The sequence below is a fragment of the Anolis carolinensis genome, chromosome 6 (genome assembly GCF_035594765.1).
Source record: "Anolis carolinensis isolate JA03-04 chromosome 6, rAnoCar3.1.pri, whole genome shotgun sequence".
NCBI classification, from domain to species: domain Eukaryota; kingdom Metazoa; phylum Chordata; class Lepidosauria; order Squamata; family Dactyloidae; genus Anolis; species Anolis carolinensis.
In genome coordinates this window covers 4,415,914-4,438,387 of record NC_085846.1, presented here as the reverse complement: position 1 = coordinate 4,438,387, position 22,474 = coordinate 4,415,914, and the positions used below count along the sequence as shown (strand labels likewise).

Genomic DNA, 22,474 nt, shown 5'->3' with positions numbered 1-22,474 from the left:
AAGGTTAAATTGCCTCTGCGTCTGTCTCTGTCTCGGTTCTATGTGTATATGGGCATGGAATGTTTGCCCTGTATGTACATAATGTGATCTGCCCTGAGTCCCCTTCGGGGTGAGAAAGAAGGGCGGAATATAAATATTGTAAATAAATAAATAAATAAATATGTATACACAAACACACACACGGAGGGCCCAAGTTGGCCCATGCCTGCTCTATATCTTCTGTTATGTAATAGAACAAGATGCTTTCTCCTTTGCTTTCTCTTCTGCTTCTTATGTCAAGGAGGAAAAATAAAAATGCTGATCTTTCCTGTGCAAGAAAATAAAAATAAAACCACTGCTCTGCACAATTTATATCCGTTTTCTTTTTTCTGGACCGTTTCTTTATAACTTGGGGAAGCCCTTTTGCAAAAGGAAGGAGGGTGGGCCTCTGTGCCATTTATCACAGCGGAAAGGAGGGCATTCATTCCCATCCGGATAGACTACAAATCCCGGTTGTGCATTTGAGTGGACGGTTTACGCGTGGCCTGGAGCGAGAGGAGCCTGTTGACAGTACAAAGGTCATTGGGGCGGAAGAGCGGCAAAGGGTCAACGGACGACGGACCATCAAGTGTCCCCCTAAATCCGGTGCCCAAAACACAAGGCCTTGCCCACTTCCAGCCAGTGATTCGAACCCACTCCTTTGCACCACTGACCCATTGGCCCACCTGGACATTAAGGTGAGTGGCAAAGCCATGCCGGAGAAAGGCCTATGTTACACTATGCAATACGATTTTTGTTCCTGGGTTATAAATATCTCCTAATTGGTTCTACCATAAAAACATGGGAAAAGTTTATAAAACTACAAAAAAAAAATGGAGTTGCTCAAAGTTTTCTGGGCTGTATGACCATGTTCCAGAGGCATTATCTCTCCTGATGTTTTTTTAAATACTCTTTATATTTCATCCTGTTGTAATGTTTATATACAGTAGAGTCTCACTTATCCAACGTTCTGGATTATCCAACACATTTTTGTAGTCAATGTTTTCAATTCATTGTGATATTTTGGTGCTAAATTTGTAAATACAGTAATTACTACATAGCATTACTGTGTATTGAACTACTTTTTCTGTCAAATTTGTTGTATAACATGATGTTTTGGTGCTTAATTTGTAAAATCAGAACCTAATTTGATGTTTAATAGTCTTTTTCTTAATCTCTCCTTATTATCCAACATATTCGCTTATCCAACATTCTGCCGGCCCGTTTACGTTGGATAAGCGAGACTCTACTGTATTGCTATATTTTAAATTGCGTTGTCAAAGGCTTTTGTGGCCAGAAGCTCTGGGCTGCTGTGAGTTTTCCAGGCTGTCTGGCCATGTTCCAGAAGCATTCTCTCCTGATGTTTCGCCCACATTTGTGGCATGCATTCTCAGCAATTGTGAGATCTTTTGGAAACTTACCAAGTGGGGTTTATACAGTATATCTGTGGAATATACAGGCAAGTGGGAATGTTGCAATTGGCCAGCTTGGTTAGCATTGAATAGCCTTGCAGCTTCAAAGCCTGGCTGTTTCCTGCTTGGGGGAATCCTAGCTTCAAAGCCAGGCTGCTTCCTGCCTGGGGGAGTCCTGTGTTAGCTGGCCCTGATTGCTTCCTGTCTGGAATTCCCCTGTTTTCTGAGTGTTGCTCTTTATTTACTGAACTGATTTTAAGAGTTTTTTAATACTGGTAGCCAGATTTTATTCCTTTTCATTATTTTCTCCTTCTTTCTGTTGAAATTGTCCACATGCTTGTGGATTTCAATGGCTTCTCTGTGTAGTCTGACGTGGTGGTTGTCAGAGTGGTCCAGCATTTCTGTGTTCTCAAATAATATCCTTTGTCCAGGTTGGTTCATCAATGCCAATCAAGCTGGTCAATGACAACATTTCCACTTGTGTCAAACAGACAAGAGTTCTTTCTCCCACCCTGGACATTATTCCACAGATACACAAACCCCACTTGTCCCGTTTCCAACAGACCTCACAACCTCTGAGGATGCCTGCCATAGATGTGGGTGAAACGTCAGGAGAGAATGCTTCTGGAACATGGCCATCCAGCTGGAAAACTCATAGCAACACAGTGATTCTGGCCATGAAAGCTTTCGACAACACAATATAAATTATTATTTATGTTACTTTATATTTATATTATTGGTTAATAATATATATCCTATATATAATGTATAAGATATATATGTTCCTAAATAATATATAATATAAAGTAAATGCATTAAAATAGGGATATTTAAGATTTTCACACCTTTATATTCTTATCTTAATTTAAAGGGAGTCAAAGCAGCTAACAGCAAACATGACACATTGAAAATAGAGTAAATCAATTAAAATGTAGTTTTGATGATATTTTAAAATTTTGTGCTCCACAACATAAAAGGTGTAATTGCTTTTTTAAATTTTGATACCCACCTTTTACTGTATTGTGTATAATTATATTTATTTATATACCACTTTTTTCCTCTTAAAGAGACGCAATGCATTAAAACATGTTATTGGCTTTAATTCTTCATTTTGAGATAGTTCTAATCCAATTTTAATGTTCATAGTCTTTATGTTCTTTTAACACTGTATTGTGTTGGTTTTATTGCTATTCACAGCTTTTGCGTCTCTCTAAGAGGAAAATATAGATATAATTGGGTGAAAGCCTTTCATTCAATTATATCTAAGAGCAGATGACGCATTCATGATCCAATGGCATTCCTTTTAAAGTTCGGACTGCAGTCGGGAGCAGATCTGTTCACTCTGTAAACACCAGAACCATTTACTTATATTAATAGCTAGTAGGCAGAGCTAAAGTTGGTCATTTTCTTTAACCTCGTTGCCTCTTTCTATGTCTTTGGTGTCTCTGCAGGCGCTGGACCCTCTTCTGTGTCGCAATGATCCAAGACTATCAGGACCTCACCTCCCTCGACGTGGAGGACGAAGGCGGGAAACCCATCCAGAAAGGTCTGTGGCCAAAGGAGAATAGTCCGTTACGAGGAGAAAGGACTCAGTTCTGAGGAGAAAGTAGTTGAGAGGAGAATGTAGTTAGTTCTGAGAAGTTAGTTCTGAGGAGAAACTCGTTGTGAGGAGAAAGTATTTAGCTCTGAGGAGAAAGTAATTAGTTCCTAGGAGGAATTAGTCAGTTCTGAGGAGAAACCGGTTTGAGGAAACGGTTTTTAGGCAAAACAGTTTGGAGGAGAAAGTATTTGGTTCTGAGGAGACACTAGTCAGTTCTGAGGAGAAATGGTTTTTTTTTTTTTTTTTTAATAGTTTTTTTATTGAGTATTGGGAATACATTAAAAAAAAGAGAGAAGGAGATAAAAAAAAAAAAAAAGAGCGAGATCAACAAACAAACCCACATTATGTTCCGTTTAGCATACATAGTAGTCCATCTGTACTTATTTTTCTTTACATTGAAAGTAGGAGAACATAAGTGGAACAGGAAAGTAGGAAAATAAGATGGGGGTGAAGCCCTATATATAAACAACCACAAGACAAAACAAACCTAAACAAGGCAAAACAAACCTAAACAGAGCAAGGGGAGAAGTAAGAAAGGAAAAAGAAAAAAGAAAAAAAAAGAAAAAAAAAAAAAGAAAAAAAGAAGAAGAAACAGTTATCCCACAAAGGTGGGAGGGAAGAATTGTCCGCTTCCGATCTTTTGCATCGAGGTTAAAAAAAAAAGAAAAATAAAGACCAAATGTTCATCTGAAGATGTACATGTCTTGTCTTTAATACCCCCGCCCAATTAGTCATATTGATCTTGTTTTTAGAAATTTGGGTTTCTTCCTTTGTTATTTAATATGTTTTTTCAGTAGAGTCCAGTCGGCTGATTTTTTTGGTATTCCTTGGTTCCTTTTGAGGTATTGCGTTAAAGTGTCCATATTCATAATGTCTAGCAATTTCAAAAGCCAGTCTTCTATCTGGGGTATTTCTTTCAGTTTCCAATTTTTGGCATAGATCATTCTAGCTGCTGTCACCATATAATTGAATAGTATGTCTTTGCTTAGCTCCATTTCAAAATCTGCCATTCCTAAAAGAAAGTATTCTGGTTTCATTTGGAATTTTATTCCTAATATTTCCTGAATTTTCCCATGAATTTTTGTCCAAAACTTTTTTGCAATTTTACAAGACCACCACATATGGAAAAAGGATCCCTCCTGAGTTTCGCACTTCCAGCAGTTGTTTTGTAGATTTTTATAACATCTTGCCAATTTTTGTGGTGTGAGGTACCAGCGATACATCATTTTATACCAATTTTCTTTTATTTCATATGCATATGTGTACTTTAGTCTTTTGTTCCAATTTCTTTCCCAATCCTCCATTTTTATTGGATGACCTATGTTGGAGGCCCATTTAGTCATACAGTCCTTTACCATTTCTGTTTCCGTCGACCATTCTAATAGAACTTTATATATCCTTGCCATTTCTTTCTTTTCTAAATGAATTGTCTTGTCCCAAAAGGATTCTTTCTCCTTGAAGCCTATTATTTTGTCTTTGTTGAAAGATTCTTTAAGTTGCCTGTATTGGAACCAGGATACATTCTTAAATGTTTTATTTATTTCTTCTTGGTTCTTTAGAGTATAATTACCGTTTACTTTTTGTAACACATCTTTGTACGTCGGCCATTTTTCCCAGGCTAGTTCTCTTCTTTGAATCGCTTCTAACGGTGATACCCATAGAGGTATTTTCTGGTGCATTCTATTTTTATATTTTTCCCACGTTTTGATGAGGGCTGACCTTATGAAGTGATTTCCGAAGCCCTTTTCAATTCTTTTCCTATCGTACCACAGATACGAATGCCAGCCCCCTCTAAGGTCGAATCCCTCTAATGTCAAGATCTTCGTCTTCTTTAGGTTGGCCCAGTCCTTGATCCATACCAAAGTAGAGGCTTCGTAGTATAGTTTTAAGTCGGGTAAGCCGAATCCTCCTCTTTTTTTCTCATCCGTTAAATTTAAAAATTTTATTCTTGGCTTTTTGCCTTGCCAGATGAATTTGGCGAGGTCTTTGTTCCAGTTCTTGAATAGTTGTGGACTTCTTAGTATTGGAATTGTTTGGAAAAGAAATAACATTTTGGGGAGTATGTTCATTTTGATAGTTGCTATTCTACCCATTAGGGATAAATTTAGATATCTCCATTTTTCCATCTCCTTTTTTAATTCTTTCCATTTTGTTTCGTAATTGTTCTTCAGCAGTTGGGCATTCTTCGCTGTTAGGGTTATCCCTAAGTACTTAATTTTGTTGGTAACCTGGAGGCCTGTTAATTCTTTGATTTTTTCTTGACCTTTTTTGGAGACATTCTTAGTCAATATCATAGTCTTTTTTTTGTTTATCCGCAGCCCTGAGACCTTTCCATATTCTTCTATTTTTGTCATCCATCTCTCTATATTCTCCTGTGGATTTTCTATAATGCAAATCAAATCATCAGCGAAGGCACGGACTTTAAATTCATCTTTTCTGATCTTCGTTCCTGTCAGGGTTTTGTCGTTTCTTATGTTGTTCAGAAGTGTCTCTAAGCATAATATAAATAGCAGGGGTGAAAGAGGGCATCCCTGCCTTGTCCCCTTGTTAATTTTAAAGTTTCTTGTCTCCCTTCCGTTGATTATTATTTTGGCCTCCTGATGGTCATATATTGTCTTTATTGCATTCGTGAAGTGGTGGCCCATATCTAATTCCTTAATTAAGAGCATCAAGTAATCCCAATTCACACTGTCGAAGGCCTTTTCCGCGTCTAAGGCCAACAGGGCACATTCTTTTTGGATGTTCTTTTCATAGTATTCGATAATATCGACGATTATTCTAACGTTGTCCCTTAGATGTCTTTTAGGTAAGAATCCTGTCTGGTCTTCTCTAATCCAGTCATTCAAGAAAATTTTTAATCGGTCCGCCAATATATTTGCGAAAAGTTTATAGTCTAAGTTTAGTAGTGAAATTGGTCTAAAGTTTCTTACATCCGTTATATCCGAATTGTCTTTAGGGATCATTATAATGTTAGCCATCTTCCATGAGTCCGGGATTTTTTGGATAGTCAGAGCTTGATTCATCAGTCTCTTTAGGTAAGGTAGTAGTTCTTCCTTATAAACCTTGTAAAATGTTGCCGTGAAGCCGTCCGGGCCAGGTGCTTTGGTTGTATCAGCTTTCTTAATAGCGGTGATGATTTCTTGGTCTGATATCTCTTTATTTAGTTCTTCTCTGTATCGATCTGCTATTTTCGGCAATCTTTGTAAGTTCAAAAATTGTTGAATGTCTTCTCTCTTGATCTGATCTCTAGAGTAGAGTTTTTTGTAAAATTTGGTGAATTGGGTACTGATATCCTCATCCGTTGTATAAATCTTGTCTTCTGCAGCCAGTTTAATAATATGTTGGTTTTGTCTCTTTTTCTTTATTTTTCTTGCAAGCCATTTGCCCGGTTTATTAGCGTTTTCAAAATGGTATTGTCTGATGAATTTAAGTTCCTTCGCTAATTGTTCTGTTTCTAGAAAAGTTCTTTGTTTATGAAGTTTTTCCAGCTCTGTTTTACTTTTTCCATCCTTGGGGATCTTTTTCAGTAATTCTTCAAACTTCTTGATTTCATTCATTGTTCTGTTCATTTCTTCATTCCTTTTTTTATTTCTTATCACATTCTGTTTAATAAAATGCCCTCTCATTACTGCTTTGGCCGCATCCCATACCGTTTGAATTGAGGTTTGGGGGATATCGTTTATAGCAAAGTATTCTTTAAGGATTTCTCTATTCTTATTTATATCTTCTTCTTCCTTTAATAGATTATCGTTCAGGCGCCACTTCCTTTGTCTCGAGGTTGGGTATAGTATTGTTTCAATTGGGCAATGGTCCGAGTGAGTTCTTGGTAATATTTTGATTCTTGCAATTTTTGTTGTCAATGTGTTTGTAGTCAGCACCATATCTATCCTGGACCAGCTTTGGTGTCGGTCCGAGTAAAATGTGTAGTCTTTTTCTAACCCGTGGTGAATTCTCCAGGAGTCTTGCAGATTGAAATCTTGTAAGAAATTTATGAATGAGGTCGGAAGTTTGCCAGAATTTTTGTCTCTGTATTTTTTGGAGTCGTTTTTCTTGTCCTTTGTACAGTCCATTACTCCGTTGAAGTCTCCCATTATCATTAAGTCATCGAAGTGTTCTTTGGATATTAAATCTTTTAATTCCTCCACAAAGTCGATTTTGGGGCCGTTCGGTGCGTAAATGTTGCATATCAATATTCTTTGGTTCTCAACTGTAATTTGGATTCCAATTATTCTTCCAGCTTTGTCCTTGAACGCCAATTGAGCCGGTATTTTTGGGTTGACATAAATAACTACACCTTTTTTCTTTTCTGGGGCGCAGGCATAAAATTCTTTTCCAATATTTTTCTGGACCAAATGCGCCACATGTTTTTGTGCGATGTGTGTTTCTTGGAGGGCTACTATATCGTAGTTGCCTTTTCTTATTTGGTTAAAGATCCTTTTTCTTTTATTGGGTGAGTTAATCCCATTAACATTATTTGAGAAGCATCTTATTTCCTTCTTCATCTTCAACTTCCTTAAGTACCTCCAGATTCGTCTTTGCCAAACCAAAGTGTATATCTTCTTTTTCCGGTGATTCTGTCCTGATTCTCTTCTTATCTTTTGCGCCTTTATGTTCCATTGGTTCAGGTTCCATCTCTCTTTTCAATTTTTTGTAAAAGTCCTTTGCTTTCTCTTCAGTGGTCAACCAGTATTTTTCCTCCTTGTAAGATACCATGATCCCTTCCGTTCTTTCCCATCTGAACCTGATTTGATGCTTCTTTAGCTCTTCTGTCAAGAACAAATACTTCCGTCTCTTCGTCAGTGTTGACATTGGGTATTCTTTTAAGATAGCTATTTTCTTTCCTTTATAAAGTACTGGGTTCAAATTGTTACGTTTCAAAATGTCGTCTCTAATTCTCCTTCTTCCAAATTGTACGATGACATCTCTGGCGACTTTGTTTCTTTTGGAAAAATTTGTTGTAATCCTATATGCTCTATCAATGTTCTCGTCTGCTTCTTCTTCTGTAATCTGTAATAAATCCGCTGTTATTTTGGTTATTATCTGTCTTATGTTTTCTTTGTTTTCTTCTTGTATATTTCTAAATCTTAGTTGGAATTCTAATTCTCTTTGTTCTAATAGTTCTTGTTTAATTTCCAGTTTTTGGCTCTTGACTTCTAAGTTATCCATCTTTGTTTGTAGTCTTCCTTGAGTTTTCTCTATCTTAGATTTATCGCTTTTTATTTCCTGGATTTCTTGTCTGAGAGTATCCACTTCTTTTTTCATCTCCCCAATTTCGTTGGTAATTTCGTTTTTGGCTGCGGCAAGTTGTTCAGTAAAGTCTTTCCTTAGTGTTAGTATCTGTTCGTCTGATAGTTTCTGGTAGGCGTCTTGTTTCTCGGAGATTTTCTGGATTTCTCTCATTAAATCTTTTAGTGTGACTTCCTCCGGGAGGGAGTTTCTTCTTGACATGTTTATCGTGCCAAACGCAGGTGCAGTTGTTCTTTTTTCCTCCTGCTTATTCTTGTATGCGGCCATCTTTTGGTTGGCTGCTACTCGGAAAAAGGTCAAAAACATAAATGTCTGTACAAAAAAAAAAGTTGGTATTGTTATTTACAGTGTTATTATTGTTGGCGGCTACTCGGGAAAAGGTCAAAAATGTAAATGTCTCTATAAAAAAAAGAGAAGGAAAAAAAGAGAAAAGAAAGAAAAGGAAAAAAGAAAAAGAAAAAAGAAATATTGATATTATTATTTACAGTATTATTATTGTTGCTAATATTTTGTAGTCGCCGATGGTTGATCTTTGGTATTGAAATCTATTTGAATATAGTTCCTGTATATCTCCTTATAATAACTTATAACTATAATATATAGTTCCTTTTCTTTATGTTTAGCTGTTTACAAAAGTTAACCCACAAAACAAAACAAAAAAAACAAGAAAAATAAACGAACAAACAAACAAACAAACAAACAAAACAAAAAAAAGAAAAAAGGAGAAAGACGTGTATATATATATATATATTTCTTTCTTTTTCTTCTTAATTAACCTTTATGTGTATAGGACACTATCTGTCTGGTAATTGTGTTGCCTTATGTTACGTAAGTCTTATTGGCAAAATCTATATTCAAATCAGTTTCCTTATCATCTATGGTTCTGGACCCAGTTTTCACCATCCACAAATCTCTCTTTCCCCCAGTCTTCTTTTTCAGCGTTTCCGTTCACTGTACCCACTCTATAGTCCTTCTGAAGCTTGCCCCTTTGTCTTACGATCCAGGATGGGACCCTTTCTGCTGACCCGGTTCCTCTCTGTCTGTGATTCTCCTCTTTCCCGCCGTCTCTCCGTACGTCGCTTCCGCCCTTTTGAGGATAGGTTCCGTCTCCGTCACGTCCCTTCCGCTCTTCTTCTTTTCTGCTATCTTAGATCCCCCCTCTTTTTTTTTTTGGATGGAATATGTGTCCGTCTCCCTTTGTGTTCTCCCTTTCGGCTTCCCTTTTCTCTCTTGGAGAGTTCCCCCTCCTTTCTGTTCTTCCTGCACGTCCCGTCTCTCCCTCTCTCTACCTTTCCTCGGCGTCTGGGTCCTGATTCGCCTGTATCTCGTGGGCGGATTCTTTGTAGCCGGATTTGTTTACACAAAGCTTCCCCGTAGTCAAAACAATGTCTCTTTCAAGGTTAGTCCGTTTCTTTCTTTGATTATTATTTTTTTTTTTTTTGAATGCAATGGCGTCTCCTTCTGTTTACCCCAGAATAAGCATTAAGTATTACTGAATGACATTGAATATTATTGATTCCATTTAATTTACAAAATTAATTTTACTTTTCCGTAAGTTCATTAGCTATATTTTATGTATTTTCTGCGAATCAGTTTCTAGTTTGATTAGTTGCAAGATTAATTCACAAATAAACGTTCCTTGCCTTCCGGAGCGCTGCTCCCTGGGCTGCTTTTCTCCGTAGTTTTCTTAGTCCAAGCGGTTTTTGGAGGGGGGGTGTAGATTGGTGCCTCGATGCTTGAGATCTCTCGCCAGGCTTACATTTCGTTGAGCTGCATAGCTCTTCCTTTCGTCTGTTTAAAAATGCGGTGCCGGCAGGCTGTTATCCTGAGATCCCCAGCCGGAGTCTCAGTTCTCCTTTCCGCGATCTGCTCGCCCTGCGGCTGCCTGTGCCGGGCCCGGGGGGCTCCCTTCCCTTGAGGGGAAGGGAAAGCCCGCTCGGCCGTCGGTTTGGCAACCTGTGGGCTCAGCAATCCTTCTGGCTTCGATCCACCAGTAAGGTCGGAGCTATCGCTCTTCGGGACCGCTGGAAAGGACAGGCACTCCGAGAGAGATCAGAGAGCCCCACCAGCCGCCATGCTCACCACACCGGAAGTGAGGAGAAATGGTTTTGAGGAGAAAGTAGTCTGTTCTGAGGAGAAATTAGTCAGTTCTGAGGAGAAACAAGTCAGTTCTGAGGCGAAAGTAGTCAGTTCTGAGGAGAAGTTAGTCATTTAGAAGCAAGTCATTTCTGAGGGAAAACAGTTTTGAGGAGAAAGTTGTCAGTTGCAAGGAGAAACAAGTCAGTTCTGAGGAGACACAAGTCAGTTCTAAGGTGAAAGTAGTCAGTTCTGAGGAGAAACTAGTCATTTCTAAAGAGAAGCAAGTCATTTCTGAGGGAAAACAGTTTTGAGGAGAAAGTTGGCAGTTGCAAGGAGAAACAAGTCAGTTCCGAGGAGAAACCGTTCTGAGGAGAAAGTAGTCAGTTCTGAATAAAAAGTATTTAGTTCAGAGGAGAAACAAGTCAGTTCTGAGGAGGAAGTAGTCTGTTCTGAGGAGAAAGTATTTAGTTCTGAGGAGGAAATAGTTCTGAGGAGAAACAAGTCACTTCTGAGGAGGAAATAGTCAGTTCTGAGGGAAAGTAAATTCTGAGGGAAGCCAATATGACAGGCTGATCTAAGCCGGGTCCTGACTCAAGACAGCTCCTGTCCTGAGGAGAAACAAGTCAGTTCTCAGACTAAACAAGTCAGTTTTGAGGAGGAAATAGTCAGTTCTGAGAGAAAGTCAATTCTGAGGGAAGCCAATATGACAGGCTGGTCCAAGCCGGGTCCTGACACAAGACAGTTCCTGTCCTGAGGGGAAACAAGTCAGTTCTGAGGAGGAAATAGTCAGTTCTGAGGGAAAGTCAATTCTGAAGGAAGCCAATGTGACAGGCTGGTCCAAGCCGGGTCCTGATGCAAGACAGCTCCTGTCCTGAGGAGAAACAAGTCAGTTCTGAGGGAGGGAAGGAAGGCCAGAGGTCAAGTCCAAAGGTGAGTCAGGCCAAGTTGGTCCAAGGGTAACAGGCCAACTTTTGAGGGAAGGAAGACGGGGAAAGAAGCACTGGTGCGGTGGTGCATCCCTGACCTTTGTTGCCTCCATTATCCCTCAGTGCCCGCAAGGCTTCCTCTGAGCCCGACGCTGGGCCACCGCCTCTGCCCCAGCCGCCGCCTGGTCCTGGTCCTGCTGGGCTTCTCCGGCGTCCTTCTCCTGGCTGTCATCGTCTTTGGCGCCAAAGGTGAGCAGCACAGGGAAGCCACCACTCAAGCGTCCAAGCGTCCAGTCTCCATTTGAAAAGCACAAGAAGATATTCAAAGATGGTGGTGATATCTCTTTCACCATCATCTCTCCTCCAAGTTCAGTATACCCAGCTCCTTCAAATGTTCCTTGGCTTCTCTTGCTGGGTGCAGAATATCAGCAAAGTTTGGGAAAGTTCATTTTTTGTATGATAATTCCCAGAATCCTTAATGGTGCCCCATCACTTTATTGCTTTGAACTAGTCAAACTCATTGAGAAAAATCTCATTTTGGGATAGCAACTCCCAGAAACCCCAGCTAGCACCCGGAGCCTGGCCAACAATGAGGCTTTTTCTGTTGATTTCTTGTAAAACATGATGTTTTGGTGCTTAATTTGTAAAATCTTAATGTAATTTGATGTTTAATAGGCTTTTCCTCAATCCCTCCTTATAATCCAACATTTTCACTTATCCAACGCTTTTATTTTTCAGTGATTGGTTGGGGGAAGGGGGGCGTCAAAATTCTGTTCGCCTACACTTGAAAATTACCTAGGGCCGGCTCTGCTAGCACCTAACTGAAAGGTTTTGGGGAGTGGCCATCACTTCATTGCTTTGATTTGGTCATACTCAGGTCTTGAGAAAGTTACTTGTTTTCATGACAGCGATCACAATCCCTAGCTAGAAGGTTTATGGATGCTGTCATCCAAAAAGGTCTCCAGAATCGCAATCCAATGCAATGCTGCAAAATGGGGACCAGCAAGTTGCACATAGGTAGTGAATGCTTCACTTCTTCACTGCACTTTATTTCTTAATTAGTCACTCTCCACCAGAGTGCTCCGAGCGACTTACAATTTAAAATATCATTCCACAATAAAAAAACATTCAACATAAAAACATTCAACAGTGACTATTTGGCAAATTAGATCTGATTTACTTAAATGCACAACCAAACAGCCAAGTCTTGAGCGCTTTTACAAAAGGTCGCAACTCGGACATTGCTCTAACATATGGAGGCCATGAGTTCCACAGAATTGGAGCACAGGTCAAAAAGGCTCTATGCTTTGTAGCTTCCAGGTGTAGGGCCCAGTACATATAGGAGATTTTCCTGGGAGGATCGAGGTGACCACTGATGGAAAAAAGGAATGAGGCGGTCCCTAAGATATAATGGTCCTTGGCCATTTCGATCTCTAAATGTCAGGATCAGTATCTTGTAAGAGATCTGATGTTCTATTGGTAGCCAATGCAGTTGTTTCAGAATTGGTGTAATATGGGATCTTATAGATGATCCTGCTAGCAGCCTAGCCGCCGCATTTTGGACCATTCGAATCTTCTGGGTTTTTGTCTTCGGTTTACTTCCCTTTTCCCTCCCTCTTTCTTTTCTCCCAGGTAGCAGTTATCGCTGGCAGATAAGCAGCTTAAAGCAGACCCTTCAAAGCATCAATGGATCAATGACGGAAGAAATCGCTGGCCTACAGAGCAAAGGTGAGGGAAGGAGATCAAGCGAGAATATCCGTAGTTATCAAGGGCAGAGACGACCCTCCGTTCTGCATCCATGAATCCAACCATCCGTGTCTTGAAAATATTCCAGACCTTGATTGTGCCATATGAGGGACACCACTGTTCCTACTGGCTGTTAGGAATTTATTTATTATTTATTTATTTACAGTATTTATATTCCACCCTTCTCACCCCGAAGGGGACTCAGGGTGGATTACAATGAACACATATATGGCAAACATTCAATGCCAACAGACAAACAACATATATAGACAGACACAGAGGCATTTAACTTTTTTTTTCAGCTTCACGATTCCGGCCACAGGAGGAGCTGTTGCTTCACTGTCCACTAGTGGCTATACTTCCTCATTCCTTTCCTCGTGTTTTGCTGGCAGTTTTTTTATGATGTTGTAAATTAGTTAAATTAGCCTCCCGCATAAAGTGTATCTAAATTTCCCTACTTGACAGATGCAACTGTCTTTCGGGGCTGCATAGGTCAACAGCAAGCCGGGCTATTTAATGGTCAGGGGCTTAACCCGACCCGGGCTTTGAACTCATGACCTCTCGTCAGTAGTGATTTATTGCAGCTGGTTACTAGCCAGCTGCGCCACAGCCCGGCCCAATTGTGGAAGTTGGAGTGCAAAACACCTGGAGGAAGGGCTGAAGTTGGCCTAGGCCTGATCTAGCCCAACCTACTCTGTTCAACGAACCCTACTTTGTGCCTTTCAGAAAAGGATACAGATGCAAAAGTTACACAGTTAGAAGGGACGGTGAAACAGCTGGCGGAGGAAGGAGAAGCAGGTGAGTCCGCCGAGATGCACAACCATTCCCTTGTGCGCATTGCTATGAGATCCACTCTGACTTACGATGACAATCTTCACTGGGTTGTTGTATGTTTTCCGGGCTGTCTGTCCATGTTCCAGAAGTATTCTCTCCTGACGTTTCGCCCACATCTATGGCAGGCATCCCCAGAGGTTGTGAGATATATGGAGAAACCAAGCAAGGAAGGTTTATATATCTGTGGAGGTTCCTGGGTGGGGGGAAGAACTCTTGTCTGTTGGAGGCCAGTGTGAATGTTGTAATTTATCACCTTTGTTAGCACTAAATGGCCTTCCCAGCCTCGCATCCTGGCCTGGGGAATACTTTGTTCAGAGTCGTTTCATGGACACAGAAATGGTCGACCACTCCAACAACTATCATGTCAGATGACACAGAGAAGCCATTGAAATCCACAAGCATGTGGACAACTCCAACAGAAAGGAGGAAACCATGAAAATGAACAAAATCTGGCTACCAGTATTAAAAAAAACTCCAAAATCAGAACAGTAAATAAGAATCAACACTCTGATCCAAGTCCTGCTCCCGCTCTATTCTATTCTGCCTTGGTAAGACCACACTTGGAATCATACTGTGTCCCGTTCTGGGCACCACAATTGAAGGTACAGTAGAATCTCACTTATCCAAGACTCGCTTATCCAACGTTCTGGATTATTCAGGATTATTCTGGATTATTATTTTTGTAGTCGATGTTTTCAATAAATCGTGATATTTTGGTGCTAAATTCATAAATGCAGAAATTGCTACATAGCATCATTTTGTATTGAACTACGAAGTGCATTAAAGCACTGAGCTGGAGACCAAAAGGTCCCAGGTTCAAACCCCGGGACCAGTGTGAGCACCCGCTGTTAGCTCCAGCTCCTGCCAACCTAGCAGTTCGAAAACATGCCAATGTGAGTAGATCAATAGGTACCGCTCCGGCGGGAAGGTAACGGCGCTCCATGCAGTCATACCAGTGGCCACATGACCTTGGAGGTGTCTACGGACAACGCCGGCTCTTTAGCTTAGAAATGGAGATGAGAGTCAGTCACAACTGGACTTAACGTCAGGGGAAACCTTTACCTTTTTAACCTAATTTGATTTTTAATAGGCTTTTCCTTAATCCCTCCTTATTATCCAACATATTTGCTTATCCAACGTTCTCCCGGCCCGTTTATGTTGGATAAGTGAGACTCTACTGTAAATGTTGACAAACTGGAATGTGTCCAGAGGAGGGCGACTCAAAGGATGAAGGATCTGGAAAACAATCCCTATGAGGAGCCGCTGAAAGAGTTGGGCATATTTAGCCTGCAGAAGCGAAGACTGAGAGGAGACAGGATGAGGGCCTTGGATCAAGATGTGAGAGACGGGAAGTCATTGGGAGGAGGGAACAAGCTTCCTTTCGGCTGCCCTGGAGATGATGACGCCAAACAATGACTTCAAACAACAGGAAAGAAAGGAGATTCTTCCAAATGTCAGAGTAATTTGCAGCGCAGCAGTAGTTGGAGTCAGTGGAACGAGAACAAAGTGACATCCAGAGACTTTGGTAAAACTATATACAAGTTTTTCCTGAAAGCAGTAATAAAGACAGACTTGAAGACAATGGACACAGGACTCTCACTCTAGGCAAACAGAACAGAACTGATGCAATCAGCAATGCACACACACTTGTGTCTGGATACTCCCCAGTTCCAGCCACACATCAAGGTCATCACAGCTTCTTAGTACAGTAGAGTCTCACTTATCCAACACTCGCTTATCCAACGTTCTGGATTATCCAACGCATTTTTGTAGTCAATGTTTTCAATTTATCATAATATTTTGGTGCTAAATTCGTAAATACAGTAATTACAACATAACATTACTGCGTATTGAACTACTTTTTCTATCAAATTTGTTGTCTAACATGATGTTTTGGTGCTTAATTTGCAAAATCATAACCTATTTTGATGTTTAATAGGCTTTTTCTTAATCTCTCCTTATTATCCAACATATTCGCTTATCCAACGTTCTGCCGGCCCGTTTATGTTGGATAAGTGAGACTCTACTGTAACTTAACTCTTTCCAGACTATAGTACACTCTGGATGATGCAATCAGTATGCAATACAAACCAAAACACAAATTTCATTTAAACACTATCTATACACAAATCCCACATTAACAGATTCCACCTGAACATCATGAAGAACTTCCTTACTGTAAGGAGAGCTGTTCAGCAGTGGAACTCTCTGCCCCAGAGTGTGGTGGAGGCTTCTTCTTTGGAGGCTTTTAAGCAAAGGCTGAATGGCCATCTGTTGGGGTTTCTTTGAAGGCAATTTTCCTGCTTCTTGGCAGAAAGGGATTGGACTGGAAGGCCCACAAGGTCTCCTCCAACTCTAGGATTCTATGATTCTAAGTCACACTTTCTCAGCCTCTGAGGAAGCGATGCCAAAGTTTCTCTGAACAAATCTTAGTGTGTGAAAAGGCCACTGTTGGTCGGGAATGACTTCAAGGCAGGCAACAATCTTTGATTTAGGGCTGTTTTTGGGGCGGCGTGGGCCAAAAAAATCCCACAGTTCAAATGCAAAGCCAAACAGCCACAATTCCCTGCGTTTAGGGCGTGTGTTGCCGAGTGTGTCAAGTCAGGCATTCCTCCTAATACCACACGTGGGTGGTCTTCTGCTGATCGGCTTCAGTGCAAAACAAGACCTCCCACCAGAGCATTTTCTGCATTTTGGGGAGATTCCTTCACTATTTAGAAAAAAGGAAATAACTTGACAAAGAGAAGAAAAAGAAGGAGGGAAAGAGAGTCCAGAGGGACAGATACATAAGTAGGTAGGCAGGTAGACATACAAACATTTTTAAATATCTCTCTGTCCATCTGTACTGCTTTCAATATCCTTCTCCACAAATTATCAGTTAGATCAGGGGTCCCCAAACTAAGGCCCGGGGGCCGGATACGGCCCATCGAATCTATTTATCCGGCCCCCACGGCACAAGGGCAGAAGGGGGGTTAGACTAAATGACCCAAGGGGTCTCTTCTTCTCTTACAACCATTATTATTATTATTATTATTATTATTATTATTATTATTATTATTATTATTATATTGTATGACACAGCAAACAAGATAGATATGCTGGATTTCGTATCACAAAATCACATTATTATTATTATTATTATTATTATTATTATTATTATTATTATTAACATTGAGGCTGGGTGGCCATCTGTCAGGGGTGCTTCGCTTGTGCTTTTGGTGCACAAAGGCAAAAGGGGGTTGGACTTAATGGCCCAAGGGGTCTCTTCCAACACTCTTTATTTATTATTAATAATAATAATAATAAACATTGAGGCTGGGTGGCCATCTGTCAGGGGTGCTTTTTTTGTGCTTTCGGTGCACAAAGGCAGAAGGGGATTGGACTCAATGGCCCAAAGGGTCTCTTCCAACACTCTTTTTTATTGTTGTTGTTGTTGTTATTATTTATTATTATTATTGCTCAGTGGCCAACTATAGTCCGGCCCTCCAATGGTCCGGAGGATCGTGAACCGGCCCCCTGTTTAATAAATTTGGGGAGCCCTGAGTTAGATAGTAATATTAAACATTAATATTAGACATAGATATAAAAATGTATGTAGACACATTGGGGTATCATTTTAGAGAAATAAGGTAGGGATCATATATCTATATATATAAAAGGGTAATGAAATTTCGGCCTAGGACCAAACAACAAAACTACACATCCCAGAAACACTAAACTTGGCAGCACAACCCCTCATCCATGCCTCTGCGTTCATACAACAAAAAGAAAAGAAAAAGAAAGTCCTAATTAGAGGAAGAGGAATCATTGTTTTTATCCAATTGCTGCCAGTTAGAAGGCTAAGCTCCGTCAGGTATTTCCCATACCACCATACTTCGCCACAGCAACACGTGGCCGGGCACAGCTAGTATCTATATATATATAAAAAAATGTAATGTGCGTTTTACTATGGAGTAAACAACAAAACCACTGAACCCAATCACACCAAATTTGGCCACAAAAGACATAGTCATCCAAAATATGTCTTTCAAACAAAAAAACCTAGAAAAATAAAGTCCAAATTAGAGGACCAGGAAAAGCTGTTTTTCCCCTTGCTGCCAGTTAGTAGGGCAGTCCCCGCCCACTTTGTCTCCTAGCAACCCCCTCAGCCACAATGGTGCCCACAATGCTGCCTCTGCACTCAGGCCTCTTCCACACTGCCTATAAAATACAGATTGTCTGATTTGAACAGGATTATATGGCAGTGTAGACTCAAGGCCCTTCCACACAGCTATAGAACCCAGAATGCCAAGGCAGATAATCCACAGTATCTGCTTTGAACTGGATTATCTTGAGTCCACACTGCCATAAAATCCAGTTCAGTGTGGATTTTATACAGTTGTGTAGAAGGGGCCTCATATAATCCAGTTCAAAGCATATAATATAAGATTATAAATATAAAATATAAAAAATTACTATGGTATAATAAAGCAGAACAATATAATCTCTAAAATCATGACAACACTTTGAAAACAGGAGAATTCCAGAAAAGAAACAACCAGGGCCAGCTAACACCTCCTAACAAACCCATTAAGTGCTGATCAAGGTGACTAATTGCAACATTCATACCTGCCTCTACAAGCAAAAAACCATATAGGATGATACCACAGCAACATGTAGCCGGACACAGCTGAAATGGCAGACAAAGGCTTGAGGCAATGAGACAAAGAGAGTTCCGGAGGTTGTAGAAAAAATGACTTTTATTCTCAGTGGCCAGTGAGAATACAGCAATAAAGAAAAAGACCTTCCCCTGTCATCAGGAAAGCGAAGGTACTGGAACAAAGAATCACAGGTTCTTATATACCCCTTTTCCTCCATCTACTGCATCACACAGGTATTGTCAATCACCAAATAGTGTCAAAAAAAACTCTTACTGGGCACTTAACTAAAAGCTATCTTGGCATTTTCCTAAAATATAGACTACTTTCAAGACCCCTGACCCTCCATTAGCCTTATCTTTGGAATCCCCATCTCATCCATTAGGGGTTCTCATTAATTAAGGAGAATCCTTGTTATCTTAGCTGTCAGAGATCTATTAGCATTCCCCTCATGGTGCCAGGTCTTATCTTGACATCCCAAAAAGCCTTAATTTGTCTTTTGTCCATTAGCTTATCTATTCTTGTTGACACTTAACATATGTCTCTGGCACTTGAGTGAACTTTGGTCTGCTAGGGGTAGACAGTTATTTTGCTGAGCAGAGTGTATTTTTAAGGCTAGCACACAATCTGCTGGTGATTACATATTTTCCTATAGCTATTTCTTTAACATGATTACATTCAATATATGGTTTCCAATACAAGTATTATATTTTCCCAATACACCTTCATCACAGCATATAAAACAAACTCATATTTATGCATGCACATTGTCTTTTCTGCTACAAAATAGGCTACAAAACGCCCCCAAAAGATCCCACTGAAGATCTTGGTCCCACAACTGATGGGTTTTTACCCCCTCCTTTTAGCCAAACAGCTCTTTTATCTTCACCCTTTTCTCATTAAATATAAAAAATGTTTGCTTCCCAGTTCAGACTCGACTCAATGGCCAGGTGAAGGAGCTGCAGAAGAACGTCAGGAACATGAATTGTGACCTGGAGAACTTTAAAAAGAACCGAACAGGTGAGGAGAGATGGAGAGATGGACACCCCTTGATAGCCTTATTGCAGGTATGGGCCAACTTGGGCCCTCCAGGTGTTTTGGACTTCAACTCCCACCATTCCTAGCAGCCTACCGGCTGCTAGGAATGGTGGGAGTTGAAGTCCAAAACACCTGGAGGGCCCAAGTTGGCCCATACCTGCCTTATTGAATTGCTTTTGCCTTTACTGTCTTATATCCCCCCAGACAACCCAGACGGCTGCTGTCCCAAAGGCTGGGCTTCCTTCCGGAAAAGCTGTTACTGGGAATCCAGGGTTGGAAAACCCTGGCAAGAGGCCAAAGCGGAATGCGAAGCCAGGTACGCCCACCTGGTGATCATCAGCTCCTACGAGGAACAGGTAAGTGGCCTGGCCTTGCTCACCTGGCAACAACATAGATCGTTTGAGAGGCTGCCACTTTGCATCACTTGGGTCTTTTTTCATGCCAGCAATTCGTGGCCACACGGGTGAGACCGAGTTACACGTGGATCGGCTTGACCGACACCAGCGGGACGTGGAAATGGGTGGACGGGAGTTCCTACACCGTTCGGCAAGAGTGAGTTGACCCTTCTGGGATGCTAAGCCCAGCCTTTTTTGCACTCAGGTTGCAACACTGGGCACGTCTGAAGCTTTGGGCCATATAACAGTGTTTTAGAGAGACTTTCCAAGCCACAAGGTCCTGACATTCTGATGTCAGCAGCAGCAGGAGATCAACAGTTGCAAACCAATTCCCCAGGTCCTTGCAAACTCAGAAGACTCACACACACACACAGAAACCTGTTCGAACCAGTTCTCCAGCAGCAGGACAGCAACAGTTTTAAACCAATTATCCAGGTCCTTCCAATCTCAGAAGATCTGCACACACACACACACGCACACAAACAGAGAAACCTGTTTGAACCAGTTCTCAAGGAGCAGGACAGCAACAGTTGCAAACCAATTCCCCAGGGCCTTGCAAACTCGGAAGAATCTCTCTCTCTCTCTCTCTCACACACACACACACACACACACACACAGAAACCTGTTTGAACCAGTTCTCCAGCAGCAGGACAGCAACAATTGCAAACCAGTTCCCCAGGTCCTTGCAAACCCAGAAGACTCTCTCTCTATCTCTCTCTCTCTCTCTCTCTCTCTCTCTCTCTCACACACACACACACACACACACACACACACACAGAAACCTGTTCGAACCAGTTCTCCAGCAGCAGGACAGCAACAATTGCAAACCAATTCCCCAGGTCCTTGCAAACTCAGAAGACTCTCTCACACACACACACACACAGAAACCTGTTCGAACCAGCTCTCCAGCAGCAGGACAGCAACAGTTGCAAACCAATTGCCTAGGTCCTTGTAAACTCAGCCAATCGGTTTCATGCATTTGATTTTCCAGTTAACACACATATAGCATCTTTGCAAACTGTGACAAGCTGGAGGAGAGCCACATAATATGATCTGGTGGGTCGGATGTGGCCCACGGGCCTTGAGCTTGGCCCATGTGACTCACACACACACACACACACACACACACACAGAGAGAGAGAGAGAGAGAGACCTGTTCAGACCGGTTCTGCAGCAGCAGGACAGCAACAGTTGCAAACCAATTCCCCAGGTCCTTGCAAACTCAGCCAATTGGCTCCACACCTTTGATTTTCCAGTTAACACACATATAGCATCTTTGCAAATCACGACAAGCTGGAGGAGAGGCACATAATATGTTCTGGCGGGCCGGATGTGGCCCGTGAGCCTAGAAGTTGGCCCATATGACACACACACACACAGAAACCTGTTCAGACTGGTTCTCCAGCAGCAGGACAGCAACAGTTGCAAACCAGTTCCTCAGGTCCTTGTAAACTGAGCCAATCGGCTTCATGCATTTGATTTTCCAGTTAACACACATATAGCATCTTTGCAAACCATAACAAGTTGGAGGAGAGCCACATAATATCATCTGGCGGGCTGGATGTGGTCCACTGGCCTTGAGCTTGGCCCACGTGGTGTAGGCACAGCCCTGATGCTTTCCTCCCGCAGGGATTGGTGTGAGAACCAGCCGGACAACTGGTACGACCACAACCTTGGCGGCGGAGAGGACTGCGCCCACCTCCACCGGAACGGCTGCTGGAACGACGACCACTGCACACGGCTGTACGGATGGGTTTGCGAGATGGAAGAGACGGAATAAGCCCCACATTGCCATCAATGTGCGTCTCGAATTATGAAGGAGAGACCCCTAAGTCACCCCTGCATGGGCCAACTTCGGCCCTCCCTCCAGGCGTTTTGGACTTCAACTCCCACAATTCCTAACCGCCGGTAGGCGGTTAGGAATTGTGGGAGTTGAAGTCCAAAACGCCTGGAGGGCGGGCCGAAGTTGGCCCATGCTTGGCTTCAGTCTCAATTTGAACCCATTTATTGTGTTACTTCTATCACTCTCCTCTTTGATTCCCAGAATTTGGAGCCATGCATTTTTTGGACTATAACTCTCAGAATCCCCTAGCAGTCTACAGATGTATTATTAAGTTCGAGAGAGAGGCAATGCCTTAAAAACTTCCTGGCCGATACTATTCACCTTTGCCGTCCTTTACCGATACAGGTTGAGCCTCCCTTATCCGTATTTTGGATTGCTTGTTTGATATTTGCACATACATAATAATACGCCTTAGAGTCGGAACCCAACATTCCTATGCATGGAATATCTACTCGCCTTCTATACACAGCCTGAAGGTCATTTTCTACACAATCTGTTGCGTAATTTTGTACAGGAATCGACATTTGTGTGCATCGAACTACCTGAAAGCAAAAATTCAGCATGGATTTTGGAGGATACTCAACCTATATTGGGTTGCTTTGTTATACACTACATTGTACCAATTTATACTGTATCAGTGAATGCTGAATTCCTGTGATACATCACATTCTGAATAAATTATCTTTTCAGTCGAGACAA

The 22,474-nt window shown here is 41.4% G+C and overlaps 1 protein-coding gene across 1 annotated transcript; it reads left to right on the top strand.

Moving 5' to 3' along the window:
- The first annotated feature begins 415 nt into the window (after positions 1–415).
- LOC103281951 (asialoglycoprotein receptor 1) lies at positions 416–22,474 on the top strand. Its single transcript, XM_062957043.1, has 10 exons — positions 416–716; positions 2,882–2,976; positions 11,406–11,531; positions 12,915–13,010; positions 13,755–13,826; positions 19,427–19,519; positions 19,742–19,893; positions 19,983–20,089; positions 21,562–21,760; positions 21,894–22,474. Exons 2-9 carry the CDS (start codon positions 2,907–2,909, stop codon positions 21,710–21,712), a joined length of 867 nt encoding a protein of 288 aa, XP_062813113.1. The 5' UTR covers positions 416–716; positions 2,882–2,906; the 3' UTR covers positions 21,713–21,760; positions 21,894–22,474.